The sequence below is a fragment of the Macadamia integrifolia genome, chromosome 6 (assembly GCF_013358625.1).
Source record: "Macadamia integrifolia cultivar HAES 741 chromosome 6, SCU_Mint_v3, whole genome shotgun sequence".
In the NCBI taxonomy this organism is placed as follows: domain Eukaryota; kingdom Viridiplantae; phylum Streptophyta; class Magnoliopsida; order Proteales; family Proteaceae; genus Macadamia; species Macadamia integrifolia.
Window position 1 is genome coordinate 34,558,525 of NC_056562.1, and position 20,428 is coordinate 34,578,952.

A 20,428-nucleotide genomic window follows, 5' to 3' on the forward strand; every position below is an offset into this window, starting at 1 on the left:
TTTGGTGCATTTATGGTGTGTTCTGGTTTTTTTTTAACAAAAAGTCAAAAAAAAAAAATGCTAGAAATGAGAATTGACTGAATGACAAGAGGTAGTTCGGTCATTCCAGTTTCGTTAAAAAAAAAAAGGTATTTTGACATAGAAACTGAAATTTTCATCTTTTACACGAAACGTTATTTCTATAACAGAAACGTTACCAAACGCAGTCTTAGTCTCTCATATTAAGTGTACGCGACCCAATAGGGCCGGATTCTGACTAATTGTATAGATTGAAGATTATATAACATAATTAAGCTACTATTTATAGTGTATTTCTTTTTTTTTCTATTAAAAGAAATGGACCACAATAAAGCCTGGAGATAGAGGAGCCCGGAAGAAAAGCAAGGCCGGGGAACCATTTAAAAGGTAACAGTATTTAGTAATCAATTTGCCCCTAATGACTTTTATTTACTCTATTTGTACAAAGTTGTTTTCTGTATTGATCAGTCATTAAATGTTCACTTTATGATCTATCTTTTAACTTAAGTTTTACAATGAAAGAGAGTAAATTTATTATCAAGTTTTTTTGGTAAAAAAATTTACTATCCATTTAATGGTGGTGGAAGGATTGGTTGGAGTGAGGAAATATAAAGATATATAAATGTGTATAAGTAAAGAGACGTTGGAGAACTAATTTTCTACTCAAAAGGTCATAGAGTTAGGGGAGATAATAAATGTGAATTTTACTTTTAATGAAAAAGGATAAATGTGAATGATTCACTATCATATAAAAACAATTATTTTTAAAAATATTTTTCTAAATTACATAAAGGGTACCATTATTTTTTATGGAATGAGAGGGTACCTCTTAAGTATGAAGAGATAAGGCCCGTAAATGGGTATTAGAACCAAAGGCCTTGATTTTTTGTGTGAGAGAAAGTTATCCAACTTCAATTTTTCCATAAATATGACAATATATGTCTGGGGTAAAAAATACACCAAACAAACCTACTCCAAATCTTCCTCTAAACTTTCTCATTCATTTTTTTTTTTTTTTGCTAACGACGGGTATCCAGGCTTTCGTCCTGACTAGTCTTGTGGGCCCATACTGACCCCACAACCGCATAGACCAGGTCATACTGGAGTTGAAAGAGAACCATTCAACTTTTACTGAAAGTAGTGAAGAGCACTAAACACCCCGTGTGAGTGGCCCAAAGTATGCCTAGTGAGAGTCGAACTTAGGACGTCCGAGTTTACAGTTCGATTTACATGCAAAAGAAAGAGTCTTAAGTCTCAAATGGAAACCTCTACGTAAGATACATAAGTCCGATTTAGAACACCTAAATATGCTAGCCTAACATGTTGAAAGGAATACTAACTCACTCAATAGTGAGACCCCACAATAAAGCTTTATGTATATTGAAAAATAAGCATGAAGTGATTTTTAATTACCATTTGATCTTAATTTCTTAGTGCTATTCTTAAGATTTTTTCATTGAATATCAGTTGACAATCAATTCAAATGTTTAAAGAGCACAAACATTGCAAAAAGTCCATTATTTATGCTGAAATTAATTCAATTCAATTCAATTTCTTAGATGGACCCACCTTATAATGGTGATCTTAGTGGCGATCCCTAATTCCTTGACAATTAAAGACATGGAAGTTTATGAAGCCCCAAATCAAGTGGAATGGTTTTCACCTCAGACCTGAGATTTTGCCGTATATGGAGCCATTGGGATTTGGGGCCCGTGTTTTCATTAAAATAAAAAAATGAAAAGAAAGGGGGGCTAGTGCTTTATCTTGTGGGGTGTAATAAAAAGGATTAAATATACTTTATGAAAAAGAGGACAATGGAAGGTGTCTTCATCCACAAGTCCCTTCAAATTCCAATTTATTTACCAAAAATATATATATATATATATATAGTGGGAGAGGGATAGGTATGTCGCCGATATCAAGTATGCTAACGGATAGAACCAATAGGAACACATGATGGAGTATCATTCAGGAAGGATATGGAGGTCATTTCAAAAAAAAGGAAGAGAGAGAGACGCAATGGATGCTAGCATACTTGATATCGGTTGCATACCCAACCTTTTATATATATATATATATATATATATTCAAACTTCCAAGTAGTGTGATGTTATTGGAGGTTTTGGATCCTACTCTGCGGGCCCGCCAACATTTTCATAAAAAAATGAAAGAAAGAAAAAAATTGAATAAAAATGACACCCAAGACATACTTGTGAAATGGAATGCACTTTGCAAGCCTTGTATGATTCCCCGCTTTCACAGTTTGTTGGCATCCTACATAATTATAATTCAAACAAGCAAATAAAACTTGGATTGGGCATTCCCAAAGCCATGGTGAAGTCCATTGACATCGAACGATAGGAGGAGGTATATGGAGATGGGGGGTGTTCGCATCAGGTCCTTCTCTTCCTTCACAAAGCAATGAAGGAAAACTTTATCCATTAAATTTTAGGGAGAGGGATAGGTATGCTAGCACAGTACCTAGGAATTAGGTATGCTAGCGAATAGTGGCCGTCAGATGAAAGATAAAAGATCTCATCCGTTTGTAATTTTTGTCGTATAAAATATACTCAATACTGTCGCTCCACGGTCTTCCTTCCCCTTTTCCTCACCAGCTCCGACTCCGGCAACACGTGGTGAGGTCTTACAGAACTTGCCCAATACCGCCGCTCCATGGTATCCTTTGCCATCAAATTAGTTCGAGAGAGTTCCGTCGGTGAAGTGAACCCAAAATGTTAAAAAAGAGGAGGAGAAGGATGCGGAGAAGGAGGAGTGAGTAGAAAGCTTGGGGCTGGGAGTTTATTGGCAGTGGGGATTCAGTCGGTGGTCGGATTCTTCAACGCCGGCAAGTTGAGCAGTTGAACAAGCCTTTGTAGATCAACGAAGGGCAAAAAAAAAAAAAATTTTGATTTGATCCCCCTCCGCTTGTCTTCAAGTCTCAGGGAGTAGCGCTCTGGTGAAACCCAGATATTCATCAGATCTGATCGAGTTGCAGGTTCCTCTTAAAAGTCACTGGTTATGCTCGAATCTTATGTTGCTAAAGAGAATGATAACTGAGCTCAACCTGGTCGGGAGAGAGAGGGAGTAACAAAAAAAACCAAAAAAACCAAAAAAAAAGAGTGCAACACTACCGGAGTCGGAGCTGGTGAGGAAAAGGGGAAGGAAGACCGTGGAGCGGCATTTCTTCAACCTCGGTAGTGGCAGCGACTGCGGTCCATCAACAACAGCAGTGCCAACTATTTTGCTTTCTCCGGCTGGATCCGGTGAATGAATGATTTTTTTCGGCGAGAAGAGAAAAAGAGAGAGAGAGAGAGAGAGAGAGAGAGAGTAAAGATGTTGCAATCGTGTATTAAAAATTTGTTTATCTTCTTTCCATCTAACGGTTCAATTCATGTTGATCAAATCTTACGGTCAAAATGCCGTTAGCATTCCTAATTCCTAGGTACTACGCTAGCATACCTGTCATTTTCCCTAAAATTTAATTAAAAATAAATAAATAAAACTTCAGAATTAATGAATGAAGTAGGTACAAAAGTTGAAACATGAAAAAAAAAAAAAAAAAAAAAAAAAGCAATCCCTTTTGGTTTGCATTTAAAGAAGATCCAAGGAATCATGGTTGTAGTCATTACTGACAACAACCACAGTACCACGCATTGACATAAGAAGAAGATGACCATCCATGCATCCCTGCTTCGTTCATCTTGTGTTGTCCAATATTGGAACAAGAAAAGGCATTTAAGAGGTGCTATGAAACACAAACCACTTGAAGAAATAGTTAGGTGTTCACAAGCCAGAAAACCTTTAGTGGCCTCTTCAACTCTGTAAGTGCAATATTTATGGAGTATCAAGTGTTAGCTCCCCTTATCAAAAAAAAAAAAACAAATGTTAGCTACCACCCTATCATCCCCTATAGACTCCATAGAACTAGACCCATATAGGAAGGGAATTATGATGACAACAACTTTGCCTTTTTCCAATTAAATAGGACTAGTTACATGGATCTGTCCAAGAATAAGATAAAAAGAAGAAGAGAGAAAAAGAGAAAAGATAAATAAAAGAAACAAGATAATGCAACACCTCCAAACCATCTCACCTAAACACAATTGGTAATAGGGATCCCTGTATTCTAAATAGTTCTGTTTGATGTCATAAGAGAGTTAAGACCTATCTTCTGCATATTTTTCTTTACTAACTTATCAATGGTCATTTTAGACCTGCACTTGCCTCTTATAGCTCATTTAAACTGGATCTGATCACTCCTCCTTACTGGAGCATCCGCTAAACATGGCCATATGACTTGTACCACCTTAAGTGGTATTCTTGAAGCTTTGTCTAAAATCGGGGCCACTCCCAACTCAACTATTGCCCTGTCATTCCTTATTATACTTCTCTTAATTTTTCCGCACATTTATCACAACATCCGCATCTTTACTACATTTAATTTATCTATATGGAGTTATGTTTATCATATATAATTAATTTTTTCCTTAGACCATAGGGAAGTCCATAGATTTTTTTTTTCCTATAGTGACTTGGTCGTTAAACCATAATTGAAAATTCAGGTTTTTTTTTATTTGATTTGCCCTTTTTGAAAACTAGGTGAATCACACGAGTCAAACCTAGTCAAGGCAAATCATTTTTTCTTACTAATGATGGGTTGTGCACACCACATCTGCACCAATTGCATTATACATAGAGTTTTATTTAGTTGTAGTCTAAACTTATGATCTATAAATAATATATAACCTAATTAAAAAAAAAATCAAATTTAGTGAGTTTCACATGACTCAGACAAAAATACTTAATACAAATACAGACTGACTTTGACAGTCTGACCTAATCTAGTCATTTCTTAAACGTATACTAGTCTTCATGACTCCTGTTTGGGATTCATGTTTTTTTTTTTCCACTTGCATTTGCAAGTACGAAACCTGATTTTTCAACTGTGATTATAAATTAAAAAAAATCACTCACCAACCTTACATAAATAATAGCCCTCCCTTTCTTGTCATTAATGCCACTAGGATTTATCAGCCTACAGTGACTCCATCATGCATTTCTTCACCGAACTCTCTTCCTCTTCATACATCAACATGCGAAATACGTTGTCTAACCTCTCTATTTCATATCGTTTGAATCTCTCTATTTCATGCTGAAAATAATAACCTGCCTCTACCAACAAGATGACCGTTAATTCGGCTCTTATATTCAAGTTTTATTCATCAATGACAAGTAGGATTTAGAATTGGGAAGCTACCATATCCTGACATTATAATATTAGCTGATCTGTTGATCCAATAAAAGCATCTTAAATGTCTTCTAGTTGTTATTGCCTATTGGGATTATATCTTGTATCATATTGGGTTTACGCAGTTATTATTGGGTAACATATGTTTTCCTTGGATCAGTCTCAAGTCTATTATATGTATATGGGTGAAATTATAATAATCTTGGAAATTAGGGTTTCTAAGATGCTTATTTTTTTGTTATTTTCGTGAAAAAAATATTCAGACAATGGGATGGAAAGAGATGTGTTTTTTTTTTTTTTTAATTAAAAAGAAGAGCAGATGAAGTCCTCGTACAAGAACCATTCTTGTACAGGATTGATCCACACAGATGAGATCCACGCAAGAGTTTTTCCTGTGGTGGATTCCATTTGGGTGGATCAGACGTACGAGACTGGTTCTCGTATGAGAACTTGATCAACAGAGCAAGAAATTGCTACCTGGTAGCATGACCCTTACCCCAATATGGGATCCAATGAGAACACACAAGGGAATCAACATGCTTGGAATTTTTTATTTTAAAAGGGATGAAATGGTAATTTCATGCCTTTGTATCTAGTTCCAAGGGCCACACCGCCACGAGACCAAGGCTGCGTTTGGTAACGTTTATGTGGAACAGAAACGACGTTTCGTGTTAAAAACAAAAAATTTCAGTTTCTGTCTTTTTTTTTTTTTTTTTGTGTGAATGGAAACTAGAACAACGGAAATACCTTTCGTCATTCCGTAAATTCTCATTTTTTTTTTTCACTTTTTGTTCCAAGAAAAACGAAACACACCATAATGCACCAAACACTTTGTTCCGTTTTTTCGTTCCCATAAAACGAAAAAACTTCAGAAACGTTTTCTTAGAATGTTACCAAACACAGCCCAAATAACTTTTCTTTTTCCAAAAAAAATTGGATCCAAGATCACTGTCTGATTGCATGGTCTATTAAATTAATTTATTGTTTATTTAATTTGTTGTACACCACTTTTTTCCACCCGTTGTTTCAAAGTTGGCACTACTCATTGGAATAATTTGAGCTTAATAACACAATGGCATTTGTATAACTCACACAATGATTTCCGATGTCTACTGTCCAACCATATTCCTTTGTGAATTAAACTATTTAGAACTCGAGCTCCCACGGAAGCATTCCAACAATGGATGTTTTGGAAAATAGATTCATGTTGATCCCACTTGCTGAACTAACACGAGACCTTTTTGTTTCTCTCTTGCAAATTCACCAAGCTAATCTGGGCAGCCACCCCTTTGGGTTTATATATGCGTTCTCTCTCAGCACCTTCTTTTCTTCTCTAGTTTCATTTCTTGTTACTTTATATGTTTTCATAGAAATAAACATAATTTTCAAAAAAATAAAAACCAAATCGCTTTAAAATTGTCTTCCCAGCGTTATAGTGGATTAATACTATCCAGTTAAGTTTATCTCGAATTCTTTACCCGTTTTGAAGATTAACCTACTCCGATATATTTTTGGTGGTGACTCGAATGGAATTTTTTTTGAAATCTATGATGGAAGTAGAGGGGTTGGGCCGATAGGCCCAAGCCCAGAGCCTAGCATTGATCTCGTATGGCGATGGGTTCGACCGCGACCCGATGGGTCGACCCAAGACTTGAAGTATATAATGTATTGTTGTCTTGTTGAGAAAATCATTGTAATTTGGAGAGTTTTTGAGCTAGGTTTTAGGGCGAGTTTTCTCACCGCTCTTTGTGTGTAATCTTTCTTCTGCATAGTAAAACATTTTCTTCTTCGCCCTAAGACATAGCATACCACACCTGTGTATGAACCTCGTTAAATCTCTGTGTTGTGCGAATCTATTGTCTGTTTATTTTCGTATTTCTTGGTGTTTGCTCTAACTTATCCAACCTACAAAACAGGAACAGGAGTAGCCCACACAACAGGTAACCTCTCCCGCAACTAATTCCCTAACAGCTAACGTCCCAAGATTCAACTACATTATTATGATATGTGCAGTTCTATCAAAAGAAAAAAAAATTTATGATATGTGCAGCTGTTTCTAAACCTACCCTCCATACGACTAGTTGGGCAGTATGCTTTCTTCTTAGGGAAAGTGTCTATTACTGATGCTCTATTCTTGGGGCACATCAGGCATAACTGAAAGAATGGGATGTGAAGGAAGTGTGGAGCACTTCAGAAGACCTACAACATTTAACTTTTGACCTAACAACTACCTTATGGCTTTTGAGCATAATACCTCTATTTTTGGATGTGTATAACTCTTTGCAAACCTTAGTTTTTTATTGTCACACCTAATGAGGTAGTTGTTCTTCTGGCCAAATTAGCACACAAAACCCTTATAAACAGAACCACTATGCATGTAGGTAACACAAAACCCTTGTAAACAGAGATACTATGTATGTATATAATCCTGAACAATGTGTTCTTTCTTTTACTTTAATTGCATTTTTATTTTAAACCCAGCTTGACTTGCTTTTGGTAGAAAGAGTAAAGCTTCATCTACTCTCCAGGAGAAGCCCAGGAAATAGTGTAATTCAATGCACAATGACTGAATTTTAATACCATATTCGAAGTATGAACCGCCTAGGAGGGTAACTTGGGAGTTTTACTGGAAAAAATCTTGTGAACAAACCAAGTTCATGTAGAAACGCAACCCTAAAACAATGCAGAAGATAATGAAAAAACAAGAACAAGCAATACACACAGATTTACGAGGTTTGACAAGATTGCCTACGTCCTCGGTGAGATGAGATCCCACTTCACTATTAATGGAGAATAAGGTTACAACGCTCATCCCTCACACCTCTCAATATTGCTTGCATTACAGAGAAATAAACCCTCGCTACAAATATATAGCGGAACCGCCGTCCTGCCTGTCGAGGCACTGCACCAGTACTTCCTGGATTAAACTGTGACGGAATACAAGACACCGTACACTATCAGTTCATTGCATAACAACTGAACTTAGACATTATTTTCAATGGATGAAATCAAACTTTTCAAAAACTTATCCACTACAAGGCATCCAAACATGATAACAAATACAACTCAATAAGGCAGCACAGAAATGCTCGTACTTTGAAAACCTCCTAGACTTCAACCAGAAAAAAAAAAAAAAAAAAACCCTCCTAGACTGTTGATAGAGAGATATTGGGGAGAGAGGGGGATAGGTGAAGGGAAGAAGGGAGAGAGAGTACAAAGAAAGAAGAATTAGGTAACAAAACTACAGAGCAGCAGCTTCTTGCATGATAATTGTGATGTCTGATCCGGAGTGAGAAAGAAAGGGAGACGGGAGAAGAAAGAAGAAAATGAAAATAAGAAATATGGAAAACTATGATGTAAAAGAAGGAGAAGAAGAGGAAGAGACAAGCCTCTAAGCATAGGGACACCTTTGTTTAAGTTGGCCTTTTCCATTGAAATCATAGCAGAGAAAAAGAAGCAATAGAAATGAAGGTCAATGAAAGGTTTCACCCAGTTTTCTTTGTCACATGTGAGTGGTTTATAGCATGTTCACACTTCACAGATTTCTCTGTAGATTCAAAACTCCTTACAAAGCTTTAACCACATACGTAATCTTTATCACACTTAATAATGGAGGCCAATGAAATGTAAGAAGCAAAACATGATAAAAGCTCACCCAATTCGTTACATCAGACTACACCGCTACCGCCTTCACCATAGTTTCTGCAGAAGAAGCATCTATACTTGAGTTTCATTTTTATTAGAAGAAGGTTTTTTTTCCATTCAAATAACTGAGTATTTTGGAAGGAGTAGCTAGGTCAGAGAAGCCTAGACAATTAAATATGTATTTTCTCTGAAACTAAGCAAGAAATCTTGGCCAGAATCATACTACCAAAACATTCAACTAATGGTTGGTTTAATACCTTCGCTGAAAGGTAAAGGTCCTCCAGGGTTGATGCGCAAAATTGAAAGCTGGTTGGAGATGTTGGAACTAAACTAAGACACCAATGGAGCATCATAAAAAATGTAGTTTTGGGTGGTCCAATCCCTCTAGTCCTTGTTTTGAGTAACATCTCTCAAGGCTATGTTGGAAACATGAGAAACGGTAATGATAGAAACTTGAAAGTTTTGGAGGTGTATGTAAGTGACATAAACTAGTTTAGAATTTGGTTTCCGTTCCCAAATGACATCCCTAGCGAAGTATAGAGCAATTTGACTCACAAGATTTGATCAACTCACACATGCAAGATTATGGTTCAAAAATGGGATCCAGAAGTCAAGTATCATCTTGAAGTAGAGCTTCAAACCCTAGAACTGGGCTCAAGTCCTGTCTTTAACTGCTAACCACCAATATGTTGCCTGCTCGCTAATGCCTTCCCATTCATTCAGATAAAGAAAGGTATATGAAAAGATGTGATTTAGAACTTTTTTCAGGTTTAGATCATAAGGTCCTGAATAAAAAAGAAACCATAGATATTAAGCAAAATGTAAGGGATTGTTTCCTGACAGAGTTAGAGGTCCTTGGCAAACTAAGAAGTCACCTACCAGTTCTTCAAAATTTTGGCAAACTAAGAAGTCTCCTACAAGTTTTTCAAATTTCAAATCAGTTAACCAACATGTAAGTGCTAAGAGGGATTAGCAAAAGCAGGAGCATCTAGAGTAGCACACTGAGGCAGATAACCATGACAAGGCAAGCAGACATCTTCTATCATTATCTACCAATTAAGGAGAGCTTAAAACAATAATAACCTTTGCTTGAGAAGGATGTGAATTTATACGTATATAACTAAAATGTTTACATGAGCATCATCAATCAGACAGGAAAATGTAGATACTTTCTCAAAATTGTGAAGTGACATTCTACAAGTTATCATCCCTGCTGCCTTCCTCAGACCCAGCTTCTGGTCTGGGAGATTCCGCCATACTTTTGTACAAATTCAACAGCTCAGGTAGTTCCTTCTCATACTTCATCACAAACTTCTTCAAGAACTTAACTTCATTCATCTTCAGTGCCTTGCCCAATTTTTCTTTCCCAAACAGAGCCTTGGAGGAAAGAACTCCAAGAACAAGACACTTTGGAATAATTTTCTTCTCCAAGCTTTGGTATAAAAGTTCTGAATTCTCGATCATTTCTACAGCTGTCCAATCCAGTTTGTACATAAAGAAATTCAAATGGGTCCTGATAATATTCTCAGAGCGAGTCAAATAACCAGGTTGCTTTCTGAACAGAGAGAGAATCTCATTCTCCCTCCATCCAAAACTGCTGAAAACCTCCAATTTTGCTTCCCACGTAGGCTTATTCATCTGTGAAACCGCATGAAAACCCAAAACAAACAGCGAACTTGAGGTGTCAAACCCCATTTGCTTGGTTTGCAGTAACTTCTCCTTAAACCGGCTTGCTTTCCAAGTTAACAACTGAGGTCGGCGTAATATTAGCTCTGAAATGATGGAATCGGGAAAGCCCTGATCGCGCAAGATCTCAATGTTTGGACCCATTAACTCAGGGACTCCCTTCAGCAATCTCAAGCGACCCAGAACAAGAGCCATATCTTCATATCTGTGAATGAAACTCTTAAGGAAGTTGACCAAAGGGATGACATGGTCTTCCAAGCTGCAATCCAAAACGCTTGGGTCCCGGCAAAGGATATTTGCAAGATTGGGGCCTGAAATCCCCATGTTAGAGAAAAAATCTAATTTGGGTTTTAAGGTATTATCAGGATCGGCAAAGAGCAGTGATGGGTACTTAGTTATGAGCTTTGAGATTTGGGGTTTGGGGAATTCATAGGTGTCGAAAAGTGCAAGGACTGACTCGGATCTGCTGGTGCCATTGGTTCTGATAAAAATCTTTTGACAGGCTTTAAGAGAAAAATCTGAGGGAAATCCGAAAGCGTTTCTGAGGTAATCTAGGGTGAGGGAAGGTTGGATTTCGACATTTGAGATGGATCTAAGATATGGGTCTTGAAGAAATTGGAGATTGGTTGATGATTGCAGTAGTTTCTTGAATAATGAACGAAACATTTGAAGCTTCGAGGACATGGATGTGATCGACTCACAGGGGTTTCTGGAAGATTTTCAAATCTTGGTTTCCTGAATCACTTGGCCTCTTCAGGAATAAAAAATAAAGTCTCAACAACATCTTCAACCACCATTTTCGGCCATAGGCGATCCTTGTCCAATGCTGCATATCTGGAAAAAAATCGTCAACAATTTCGATCTCGGATAATTCTGTGCAATACCACTTTTAGGGTAACACATATATTGATATCAATGCAATAGTCCAGATCTGATTTAAATGTTTTTTCACTAATTTAATGTTTTATTAGTTGTACCAGATCTGAACCATTATATTGGTATCAATACACGTATCACCGCCTGAAGGTGATATTACACGAAATTATACGAGATCGAAATTACAGACGATTTCAACCCTGCATATCTTCGTCAGGGTATAACTATGGACCTGTGGTCACAGCCTCACAGGGTTCACAGATCGATTTACCAAGTAGCAGAACCAACTCAAAGTCATCTTTCAACTTTTGTAAAGCATTTGTCATGGTAAATTCCTGCTTTAAGAAATAAGAGAAAGAAATCCCAATGATGAACAACAAAAACCCAAAAAGATACAAATTAAGAAAAACAATGCATAATCATCAGAAAGCTTTATCAAAATAAAATCATCAGAAAGCAAAACCCTAAACCTTGATACAAATTAACGACGCTAAACTAATGAAACAAAACAAATGTCAGCAAAATAAACCAATAGGTGCGAAACAAACGAGTTGAAATCGAACTCGGTGTACGGTAGCATAAAGGTAATTAAAAAGAAAAAATGGGTAAAACAAAATCGACCGCAACTCACAATAACGAGAGAGAGAAAAAAAAAAAAAAAAAAAAGAGCCTAGACGAGAATTGGGATTAATGACAAATGGGACATGTTATCCGTACCCACAAACGCAATGGAGACGAACCTTTTATACGCTAGGTGGAGAAGGTTCGTTTTTCAATTAAAATAAAGAAAAATTTACATCCACCTCTCTTTCTCTTCTTGTTTGCTCTTATTATATATTCACTCTGTCGCATTTCATTTATTATATTTAAATTTATTCAAACTAACACCGTGAGAGATGTATTAATTTTTAAAATATAAAAAATGATTTTACCCTTCTTCTTTCTCTCCTCTATTTGTCCAAAACCCACCCCTTTCTCTCCTTTTCATTTGCCCAAACTCATCTCTCTCTCCTTGGTTGCATTGTGGGTTTTAATCTCCGTTTTATACCTCTTTTGGGTTTCCTGTCTTTCCCCATTGTTCAATCTCTTGTACAAAAGCCCAATGTTATTCTATGTCAGGCTAGAGCTAGACCAAGTCATGAATATGCCTATTTTCCCTTCCTAACAGATCAACCCCACAAATCATTAACTCAAAGGAGAAAATAAACATCTATTTTCACTCAATTCACTTGAAGGAAAGTTAAAACATTAAACATTAAAAAGGAAAATGGAAAGAACAACATTGGGTTTTTGTACCAAATATTGTACAATGGGGAAATACGGGAAACAATGGAGCCAAAATTATTATTGTATTGCATTTCCTAATTTTAATTGTGTATTGATCATTTGATCTATTGGTATTTTAAAAAAAAAATAAGAATTATTAATACTAAAACAGACAAAAATGGGGTTCACCTTAACTTGACAAAAATCATGACCAATTAGGGCCAACTTGGCTCAATCAAGATCAATTAGAGCCATATTGGGTTGGCATGGGCCTAGCCGGGTTAGGTTGGGCTAGGGTTGAGTTTTAGAGACCTAGGGTTGGGCTAGGGTTTTAAGAAACTCTACCCTATGTCACCCTTAATGGCAATCTTATGGTACTCCCGAGGTTTTTTTTTTTTTACATCATATCCCCAACTTTTTCTTTTAATAATTAATAAAATACCAGAGAATAAGAAATGAGAGAAAATTCGGAAATGTTTAAGGGAGATACAAAACAAGCAACAAAATCACAAAGCAATCAACCCCTATATAGAGAGGGGACAACAGATTGTAGAAGGAAGAAGGGCAAACCCCTATGACACAACAGTAAGTTTATTTCTTGATAAATTCTTTACAAGATGATAGGGAAGCATAGTTAGCATAGAATTTTGTTTTTTTTTTTTGCTAACCACGGTTATCCAGGCTTTCGGCCTGACTAGTCCCGCGAGCTAGCATAGAATTAATATAAAAATATATGACATTTTAAATCTTATCAAATGATCAGGAGTTGAAAGCCCATCTTCAAAAATTGTATTCCATCTAGATGTAGTTGATGGAAATGAAAAAAAAAAAAGAAGTTACTAGCAATGTCACAAATGGAGTTTCCAATAAAAGTTATATCCTCCTAGATCCACTCTCTTTAAGATGAATATTAACTAGAATCCTCCTAATTACACAACAAAATTGAATTGAGTCAATGGACAAAATTTTTTTCCTAGTTAATGAAGAATTTTGATTTTGCAAAACTCCATGGATGTTTGGTAGAGAAATAATGCTCATACTTGTTAAAACATGTTTTATTATTATTATTATTATTATTATTATTATTATTATTATTATTATTATTATTATTATTATTATTATTATTATTTGTACGAAGAACAAAAAACACATTATGTTTACTAGAAGGCTAGTGTTATTAGTTCAAAGAACATTCAAGTTACAAGATAAAGGATGATTAATGTTTTATGTTTGACATATCAAATTTAGGAAAATAACTATTATGGAAAGTTCTTATAAAGTATTAAACAAAGATCCTACAAAATAATAATAATAAAGAAAAAGATTCTGAGCCGCCTGATAGAGTAGGGTACACTAACATCGTGTATGTGTGTGTCTCTCTCTATTTTCTCACATGAAAAGACATCGTTGCTTTCTATTATATAATACTATTTTGTTGCACCTATTATTACGATCCTCTATGTTGCTTGCTTAGAAAAATTTATCTCTTAAACTTATCATATGCAAAAAAATTTCTCAATAAATATTATATGCAAAAAATTGAACTATAATTTTTCAATTTAACTGCCACATAATTATCCACGTCACAATCATTTCCAATTCGTAATTAATGAAATCAGATTGAGAATATTGAAAATAAAAAAGCATTTAAAAAACCAATACCGTTGTCCCAAGAGTTAAATCTATACCTAAAGATAAATCAATGGTATGTTCATTACTTGCCCTTGGCCCATAAGAGCGAGAATAAAGAAGGTGGAGCATTCTCTTTCTTTATTAGATAGTGAAAGAGAGCATCTCATAGAGATTTAAACGTGGAATCCTTGTACGGACCCTATAGCCTTTGCTTTCATGGAATCAAGATTAAGAATATTGAGCATATTCCAAATCACTAATTCCTTGAAAGATAAGTTTAAATCAATGGACAAGTTCTTTACATATGCTAAGCATATAATACAAAGAATAAATAAAGTGGGAATCCTCACTAATGAGTTACAAGTATATATTTTTTTTTCCACATCTATAATCCTTATTAATTTTTCCTTGTGTCATAAGCAAAGTTATTGCCACATTTTCTGTGAAATAAAAAATTTCATGCATGTTAATGCAATTATGTACATTAACATTGGTCTTTGCACTGATGCGGGGTCACATGACCATGCAACGATATGTTACCCTTTTCGAAATTACAAAGCAAATTAAACTCAAATTATTCACTAAATTGACTTTGTTAACTATGGGTGTGAATTAGAGTGATTAAAAGTACTAAACAAAATGAAAACAGAACCTTGCTGATCTAACAGGAGAAATGCCTAGAATGGTAAGAGCATAAAAGACCGAATTGCCCCACCCACTATGCGTTGAAGATGCTCTTGATGCTCTTCCCATTGGTTTGTGGGTGTAATGTTTCTTACACTAGACCAATTAGGATTTATTCCGCAAGTAAAAATTAGGAGAGAATGTTATATGGTGGAAGATTGTCTCTATGTCTCTATAATGGAAACTTGACAACCCAAATAAATATTAAAAGAAGGGAGAAGCTTATTTATCTTGGATTTCAGTGTACACAAGGTATCGATATTGGTTGATTCAGATTTTTGACTATCTGTTTGCATCTCTGACTTGTGTAATTTAGACTTTCTTCCCCCCAGTGAATACAATTTGCTTTCAATCCATCTTTATAAGTTATTTTAGTCATTTTCCTCATCATTTAGAACTTGTCTAAGTTTCAAGAACCCTCAAAATCATTAATTAATAAATATAATCTGACCGAATAATTATTTTTTGAATGATTTGAATTTGAATCCAAATACCTTTGACTCGATACGAAAACCCCTAAGTAGATACGGATGCGAGTCAATATCTGATTCTACTATCCTTTTACATCCCTAGATTATCAATATGACAACGATTCATATCAAGTTATTCGATCTGTATTAATTCAAATTTGAAAAACGAATAGGAGTTGATCTTTCTATAGGCAATTGCTTCACCTTGAAATCGAAACATCTTCAAGATATCGATACCGATTGGCCTATAATCTGGCACCAATACTAATACCTAAAACCTTGGTTGCACATGCATGGCTACGAACTGCAACCCAATGGAGGAGTCACCATTTTTTATTTTTTTTTGATGAGATGAAACAAAAGCAATTTATATTATAGACAAAATATTAGGGTTAGTACATTTGATTTGGGAATGGGTAGATAATGAAAGCCACGCTAAGTGTGTGACGAAAGATACCATGTTGTTACTATGCCTGAGCTTTACCACAAAAAAAGAGGGTCAAAATGTACATCATAAAGAGTGGGTAACATGCTCAATGGACACAATGTGGTATTAGGATCCCAGGAGAGTTCCAGATCAGTCGCATCAATCCATACTTCATTAGCCCAGATTCCCATAATCTTTGCTTGCTTTAGTCCAAATAGTAGAGCCTTTGTAAGTGCTTCATAATGGTCTCCTACCATCACATGGTTCGCCATTAATGAGATGCATTCATTTTGTTGAAATAAGCAATTAGTCCAACCAAAAAAACTTAAAATTTTAATGGAAAAAATGGAAAAAATTGAACAGGTTAATATGACATTGTATGTGTTTGGGGTAGGAAGTATTCTAGGGGGATGCAGGGATTGCATGGGGTATCTGCGGTATGGGCTTGTGTTTGATATAACCCATTAATCCAGAAACCAGCATTCCTCAGGATGACATTTGGATTTTATTTATTCCTTTCGAAAATTACAGAGTTCCTGTGCATCCAAATAAAGTAACATATTATTATAAATATTTGAAAAAAGATCTTTTAAGTGATTGGCAAGTATAGTATTGGAATTAAAGAGATACATACTAAGGGATTAGAACGAAGGTGCAGAAAAGTGATCGATGCGAAGCCAATTGACTCAATGCCCATATTCTCTTGATGAGGTCGCTAGAGAGGAATATATGCCAAATTGTTTTTTGATGGAGTGACATAAGCCACAAATGAGGTCTAATGTCATCCATCTCGCTAACAATTCTTTTGTAGGAATTCCTCTAATAACGAGTCTCCAAAATAAAACTTTAAATTTTGGGTGTAAGTAACCAATTGTTAGTTGTTACACCCATCAACTAGTTCAAGTTCACAATATCCGGCACGATATTGATCCGCATCGACCCATATCTATAGGGATCAGACAATTTGACCTTTAAAAAAAAAAAGTTATTTCCCCTGTTGTCCCTTGGTCAGTATTGCGACAATAACAAGAGATTGGCCAAAAATTGATATCAACCTCTACTGATGCCAGTCTGATTCGACTTGAGACCAATACATCAAACCATTCCCAACATACTAACAATTAAGGCAAATATAAAGAAAACCAATATTGGGTAGAAGTGTCAAAAAAGTCATAGACCGTCCCTCGGACAAAGATTTGATTAAGCTTTTTAGGCCCGTAGGGCTGGCCTAGGCTGAGTTTTTGTTAATTAAATTACTCTTTAACTCATCACACTGTTAACATCAATCCGGGCCAATCCAGCCTAACCTGACTTAATTGGGATCAATAAGAATCGGACTGAGCCTGAGTTGAATTAAGAGACTTTAAAATAGATTGGAGTTTTAAAAAATCGGTCCAACCCGTCCCATTGACACCCCTCCTGCGCCTAGAGATTGCAAGTGCCAACTCAGTAACTCACTGTGTGAGCTTGGCCGGGAAAATCAGATTCTCCGGACGAGAAACTACCGGAATGTATACCAAAGAAAGGTTTTCAAAAGAAAGAGAGAGAGAAAGAGAGAGAAAAGAAAAGAAGAGAGAGAATAAAGAAATAGAGGAAAGGGAAAGAATCAATAAAAAAGATTAAAAATGATATCGGCTTTCTTTGAAGTAGTTCTTTTAGAAAGACTGGAATTATTCTCTCCGCCATTTCTCTCTTATACTTCGTCACTCTCAGCTGAGCCCCAGAAGCGGAGAAGGAGAGGAGAGGGGTGGTTGTACAATCAGGGTGATGTCTTTGTCTTCTGACGCCTCTTCTGCTAAGGAAAGTGGCGCTCTTCGTTCTTTCAAACTGAACGAGCCTACTTTCTTAGAATCTCTGATGCCGAAGAAGGAGATCGGAGCTGATAGATTCATCGAAGCTCATCCTCAGTATGATGGCCGAGGCGTTATTATTGCGATTTTCGGTAAATTCTTATTGCTTCGCTAATCGATTTAGATATTTCTAATTGATTCGTAGTAGAGAAGTAAGTCAAAACTTCTGATACTTAAAGATTTGGCAAGTTATCTGCAATTATAGTTTCGGAGGATTGTTCATTGGGTGTTTTGAAGTAATGTGGGTCAGAGTGATTGATCAGTCTTTGGGAATTTGGTAGTGGTTTTGGATAGGAAAGTCGAAGTCCATTGGCGTCTGTTGTCGCTTTTTCTTTCCCCATACTTTATGATGATAATTTTTTAAATCAATAGGATATGTACATTCACTTTGTATATAATTTTGTATTCTGCTATAAGTGTGTAACTGACAATCAACCGGACCTTAAGAAAAGAATTTACTACTATGTATCCGTTTATTTTTTGTTTTAAAATTTTAATTTGGTGGACTGATGAGACTTGAACAAATCAGTGCGGATGATAAACTGGTTTTCAATTTTAATTTCCTTTTCATTTCTTCACTCGTGACATATGAATGTCAATCACGACGATATCAGTTGAGGAGTTTTCCGTTGCATCTCTGATAGGCTTAATCGTGGTTTCATCCCTTCCCCTGTATCCCCAAACCTTATTAACGTGGCCCCTGCACATGGGGGCCAATGGGAGCGCACAAGGAAGCATCAATAGGGGTGGGATTTCTGCCTTTTATTGGGGGTGGGGTGGATATTTCACCCCTCCTGAGTCTGAGCACAGGCGCCACTCCCGCACAGAGTACTTTTTCCCTAATTTTATTTTTAATTTATAGTTGCCTTCATATCTGCTTTTAGAGCTTCCCCCTTCCTGCTGATCAAGTCACCCTATTTGAAGACTCATGGACATGGAACTCCACTTTGAAGACAATTTGGAACAGGACAATTTGCTTAGGAACTGCATGATTATATTCAGTTTCACTCCAGAAAGATTTTGGTTCGGGGAGGAGGGTCTATAGAAGTACATAACATTAGATGTATCAAGTGGACCTTATCTCAAGGAGGTGAATTCCATCTAGAGAATGTAACATGGACTAAACCAATTGACCTGGTCGCTAAAAGTCATTCAGATTTTGCAGGCACCATGTAATTGAATGTGTCAGTATGAAGGGTTAGTGCCAAATTATCTTATGTTTCCAAATTTTCACACGACAATAGATGCTTTCAGGTGCTTGATGTGTTTGTTATCATTACTGTTGTGCACATGAGCACATCTGTCACATCTGTCTGCTTTTCCTTCTTTCATGCATAAACTTCAACCTGTTACCTCTACACGCATATGTTTGAGTGTACCTGAGCAAGTCATTGCATCGCAGTCAGATATAGGCATGTAATGTATGCATTTAACAGGTTGTTGTTTCATGTGACAAAGGTATAATATGGTCTCTTGCTGCCTAAAATCTAAAAGCTTGGGAATTAGACAAGGCTTATTTTGCAATATAATGTGGTTCTACCAATATATTTTTGCTATGAATAAATTAAAACTGAATCATGCCACTATACTTATGTAATGGTTGTTATCTAACCTAATTTATAATTTTCAGACTCTGGTGTAGACCCCTCCGCTGCTGGTTTACAGGTTACATCAGATGGCAAACCAAAAATCCTAGATGTCATTGACTGGTACAATGGAGTTTATTTTTTACTGTGGAAAATTTAGGAAATGTTTTTGGCTTTGTTTTTGCTTAATCAGAAAAAAATCTCCTTCTTGTAGCACTGGAAGTGGAGATATTGATACCTCAAAAGTGGTGAGAGCTGATGCAGATGGTTATATTACTGGTGCTTCAGGTTCGTATGATGTGTATAGGTTGGTGGTCCAAATGATAAAAATTGCATGAGGTTCGAATTGTAAAGCACTTGTCTATGCATTGCATTCCATGAAGAACTCCTTGTTCCTTCTTTCCTTTTGTTTTCTAGAAGAACAATTTTCTTATCCAGTAAATGAAAGTGTAGTTAAAGAAAAAGGGGAAGAAACTTCTATTGGTTCTTCTGTTTCCTTGTTAACTTCAATAGTTCAATGGCATATTACCAAGTAATATAATAATTATGGGGGTTAAGTGTTACGGACCATTTCCCAAATCTTCAGAATGTTACAAACTGTGAGAATTGGTGTGAACTACAAATCCTGTGGGCAGTTGAGTCTTTGAATGCAAGCTGCAGTCTAGATAACGGTCATGCTTGCTTGGGGATCAGGAACAAAAAGGAAAAAAGAACGAAGAGAAGAAAGAAATGAAGGTACATAGAAAGAAACAAAACTGTGAAGTGTGGACAAGGATTTAGGGAGCAGACTTGGGGATTGGATCGTCCACTGCTGATCCCACTTCAATTCAGCCGATACTTACTTTACTCAGCCAGCTTTGGTACTGCAAGTGTTATCCAGTTTGATAGAATGAAGTCTTGGGGTGGGATCACCGAGTCAACTGGGACCGGACCTTGATAATCGTGATATGAGTTGGCTTATATGGTCGATCCCTAGATCAATGGCTGTAAAAACATTAAACACGTTAGAGGATTAGTGGGAAAGATGCCAACCATTATAT

The 20,428-nt window shown here is 36.2% G+C and overlaps 2 protein-coding genes across 2 annotated transcripts in view; one reads left to right on the forward strand and one right to left on the reverse strand.

Moving 5' to 3' along the window:
- Positions 1 to 10,105: 10,105 nt before the first annotated feature.
- LOC122082246 lies at positions 10,106 to 10,921 on the reverse strand. The gene has a single exon (XM_042649712.1). The coding sequence runs from the start codon at positions 10,919 to 10,921 to the stop codon at positions 10,106 to 10,108; it is 816 nt and encodes a 271-aa protein (XP_042505646.1).
- Positions 10,922 to 17,508: 6,587 nt separating this feature from the next.
- The window catches only part of LOC122082247 (tripeptidyl-peptidase 2-like), a 45,650-nt gene continuing 42,730 nt past the window's right edge, over positions 17,509 to 20,428 (forward strand). The window contains 4 exon segments of the mRNA XM_042649713.1: positions 17,509 to 17,699; positions 17,701 to 17,894; positions 19,433 to 19,511; positions 19,603 to 19,676. Of these exon segments, the coding sequence (XP_042505647.1) occupies positions 17,578 to 17,699; positions 17,701 to 17,894; positions 19,433 to 19,511; positions 19,603 to 19,676 (469 nt within the window). The 5' untranslated portion in view covers positions 17,509 to 17,577.